The 3,583-nt window shown below is 44.1% G+C and overlaps 1 protein-coding gene across 1 annotated transcript; it reads left to right on the top strand.

Annotated features, from left to right (window-relative positions):
- The first annotated feature begins 346 nt into the window (after positions 1-346).
- On the top strand, positions 347-2,706 carry LOC119290820. Its single transcript, XM_037569469.1, has 9 exons — positions 347-534; positions 613-674; positions 789-879; positions 986-1,072; positions 1,170-1,223; positions 1,325-1,509; positions 1,649-1,731; positions 2,019-2,119; positions 2,263-2,706. The coding sequence occupies exons 1-9, from the start codon at positions 481-483 to the stop codon at positions 2,479-2,481; spliced, it is 936 nt and encodes a 311-aa protein (XP_037425366.1). The 5' UTR covers positions 347-480; the 3' UTR covers positions 2,482-2,706.
- Positions 2,707-3,583: the final 877 nt, after the last annotated feature.

Below are 3,583 nucleotides of genomic sequence, written 5' to 3' on the forward strand. Positions count from 1 at the left end.
AAAAAAAACTAGAACCGAAGAAACAAATGCAAAAATAAGTTTAAAAACCAGAGAATAAAAAAGAAATGAAGCAAAATAAAAAGAAGAAGGAAAAAATAAGTAAATAAAATAAAATAAAAAAACGAATGAAAATAGAGAAAAAACAGAGAAAACCGCTGAAAAAAAATGCTATCTTTTTTCTTTATTAACTCTGCATAAATGGGCCAGCCAGATTACTGTAGACCCCTTCGGCCAGAGGAAATGTCGGTCTCGCTTAATGCGAGATATAGCACTCGCGCGCCAACGCTTCCTTCGTCTAGCAGCTCTGAACTAAACCATTGGCCCACGAGAAAGACCCACAAGGCCGCGCGAACCCAGGGTTCTGCAGCTCTCCTGGTCGATCCCGCAGACCCGCACCACCAACCCGTTCATCCCCGGCGGCGCCCCTTCGCTCCCCAGCACATTTCCGCGAGCAGCTGGTGCGCGCGCGGAGCGGAGGCCATGGCTATGTCAAAGGCCAAATCCACCGCCCTCTCCGCCGCCGAAAAGTGCCGGGTACTTCTCGCCAGCATCCTCTGCGATTCGCTCTTCCGATTTTAGGCTCTGTCACTGACCTCCTCTCGCCCTTCGCAGAACATCCTGGGCGCCAGTTGGGAAGCCCACCTCAACACCATCAAAGCGGATGCCAAGGGAAGGTGCGCACGCCACTTCCTACAACCTCAACCTCTTGATCCATATGCCTGTGCGAGTAACAGCTAAAATACCAAATTTCCTTGTTTTTGATTGGTCTTGCTCGGGGCTGTGGGCAGCAAGGGGGAGGTTTACACGTCGAGGGTGCACTACATGGTCCAAAAGGGCCTGCCCTACCTCATCGTCCCCGAGAACGACATGCACAACATTGTAATGCTCTATCTTTTTCTTACGATGGCTGATTTATTTGTAATAGTGGTTACTGACTTGCTGTTATGTTCTGATGAATTGCTTGTATGAAACGGCTGTCATCTAGAACATCATAATCGACGAGCGGGGTTCTCTCTCGGTGTCCAGTCCAGTCCCAGGTCGCCTTGCCAGCTTGCTCAAGTCACTCAACAAGGTTGCTCCTTTCTCTATAAGCTAAAATGCAACACAAATTGCTGCATGGTTGCTTGATTGCCTTCTCTAGCGCATGGTGATATTGTTGTCTTGTGCAGTTGCCTCCCCGGGTTGCTATGACCGGCGATGTCCTGCGCATGAAGGAGACAAAGGTAAGCCCATTTTGAAGACCCCCAACATGGGTGAACATGTTCGATTTCCCAGTAGTAGTCGGCAGAGTGGTACTGATTGTGCTTCATATGCTCTTCTTAAGGTTCCAGTTATAGCTGAAAGCCTTAAGAAAGCTATTCTGAAGGAACATAAAGCTGCTAGCGAAGCTACTTATGGGGTTTCAACGGTATTGTCTTCTGCAAGTGCTACTTGTAGGTCGCGCAGTGAAGGTCTCCTTAGCTTACTCAATGAAGAGAGCTCCTACAATATCTTGAAGTTTGAAATTGGGTATGTAATATGCCTTTATGTTTTCTAATATTCATTATCTAGTCTTTATGTTTACCATTGGTGCATTAAATATCTGTTGATCATCTGTTTAATTAGTTAAAAGGAACTATTTGTGATTGCGGAGATATCTATATTGCAGCTCATGTGTCTTCATAGATTCATTGGGGAGCAGCCATAATATCGAGTTGGATACTTTTGAACCACCAAAAGCCGACCTGCTATGTAAGTTTCTACTTAATTGATTTCAGCTGGCCGGGTTTTGTACTCTATGAGATTGTATACCTTGATGTGACAATTGTGTAAATAAAACTCCATTTATCGAGATTTTTTTTTCCAGCTATGCATCTTTACTTATGTACCTTCCAACAACTTTATTGACTGGCAGCATTTAATTCTAGAAATGTCATTAAGATGCTAGTTGATTGCTTAAATAGATGTATTTTTCTAACTGCACCTTCTAATTTTGCAGTAATAGTTCAGTTTCTAAATGCATATATTATTCTTTGTAGTGCCATTCTCTGCGAAGCTTATTGATGGTATCAACAGGAGTGACCCAAGGCGGAGAGCGCTTATACTTTTCTGTTTCGAGTATTTTGATGTGACTGCCAGAGTAAGTGTCTTGTATATCTGAACAATGTGCAATGTAGGATAAGTGTATTATTAGTTTCTCATTTCTGAAGCTTTCCGGCCAAATTAACCAGGTCCTCTTATTGTCACAGTACTGTTGACTATCCTATTTTTCTTTGCTTGAAGGATGCAGTCTTGCTCTCCGTTGATCACCATGGATTTGAGGTGCTCGCCAGGGTTCCTGAAAGAGCTACCGCACCTGATGTCCCTCAGCAGTACCACTGGAAAGAGTTCAGGTTCACATTCAAGGAAGCAGTCAAGGATATTGAAGACTTCTGCCGCATGTTGGTCGAGCTAGAAGAAGAAGCTCTGCACAGCGTAAAGAGCTATAGCGGATTAGGTTGAAGGGGATAGTAGCTCTTTCTCTCAAACCAAAGGGCACAAGATTCAGATCTTCAGTTATGATAATAAATCATCTGAAGAATATAACCTCCGTTTTTGTAGATGGTTTGCATTGTAAACTGACATCATTCGATTGAGAATCAACAGTTAGGTTTGTATGTCACCATAATTTTCGGCCTCTGTTTGGTAGTACTTATTTACAAATCAGAAAGGAAACTTCTCTGCATATTACTCCCTTCGTCCCAAATAAGCGACTGAAGTACAAAATTGAGTCACTTATTTAAAGTTACTTAGACCGTAACCCATTATTGAGTCTCTGACAATGGAGTAAAAAATAGGAAGTGGGGAATGTAAGAAATTTATAATGCTTAGACCATATTATTGAAAGAAAAAAAATGGCAGCATCTCAGAAGATAGTTAAGGACCTAAACTTTGCCTAGAGACATGGAATATAACAAAAATTCTATGAAGCTGCAAGGATCTCTTCAAAACAAGGGAAAAGCTTCCTGTCAGCCGGCTGATTACGCCTGTGCGTCGACCGCTTCGGCTGCTTGATGCATGTCCCCGCCAGTCACACATCGTTGCTGTACCTTATCTCCTCAGGCGTCCGTCTCCAGGAAATCTATCTCGTCGCTCTTCTCTCTCAGCAGCCAATTACTTGTTTCTTAGCAGCTAATCTTCACTTTCTCCCTCCCGGCTCTCATCTAGAGCCGCCACCACTCAGCCACGCAACAGGTGCGCGCATGATCTCCGCCGCTCCAGAGGACGCCGCCACCGGCCCCCTTTCTCCTTCCGTCCTCCTCTCTCCGTACCCCGAACGATCTCCCATGGCACTCCGCTGCGAGCCCCTTTCCCCTTCCCTCCTCTCTCTCCTTACGCACCTCTCTCTCCACCCATGGCCCTCATTCTGATTCTCTTCTCGGGTGTTTTCCTGCAACAAGCTCTTTGTTGCAAAAAAAAAAAAACTACTCCCCCCGTCCCATAATGTAAGACGTTTTTTTTTAGAAATTCTTCGTTCAAATTACGAATCAGTATAAAGTTGACTCTTACAAGCACATTGAAACGCAAACAAAAAATACCATAAACACCTAAAGTACCCTAAGAC

This window comes from Triticum dicoccoides, chromosome 4B, assembly GCF_002162155.2.
Source record: "Triticum dicoccoides isolate Atlit2015 ecotype Zavitan chromosome 4B, WEW_v2.0, whole genome shotgun sequence".
In the NCBI taxonomy this organism is placed as follows: domain Eukaryota; kingdom Viridiplantae; phylum Streptophyta; class Magnoliopsida; order Poales; family Poaceae; genus Triticum; species Triticum dicoccoides.

Excerpts from the sequence above, each read along its gene's own strand:
- LOC119290820 (XM_037569469.1), top strand. The coding sequence starts at position 481 with ATGGCTATGTCAAAGGCCAAATCCACCGCCCTCTCCGCCGCCGAAAAG. Across the intron at positions 675-788 it reads AAAGCGGATGCCAAGGGAAG|CAAGGGGGAGGTTTACACGT; the intron begins GTGCGCACGCCA and ends GGCTGTGGGCAG. Across the intron at positions 1,732-2,018 it reads ACCAAAAGCCGACCTGCTAT|TGCCATTCTCTGCGAAGCTT; the intron begins GTAAGTTTCTAC and ends TATTCTTTGTAG.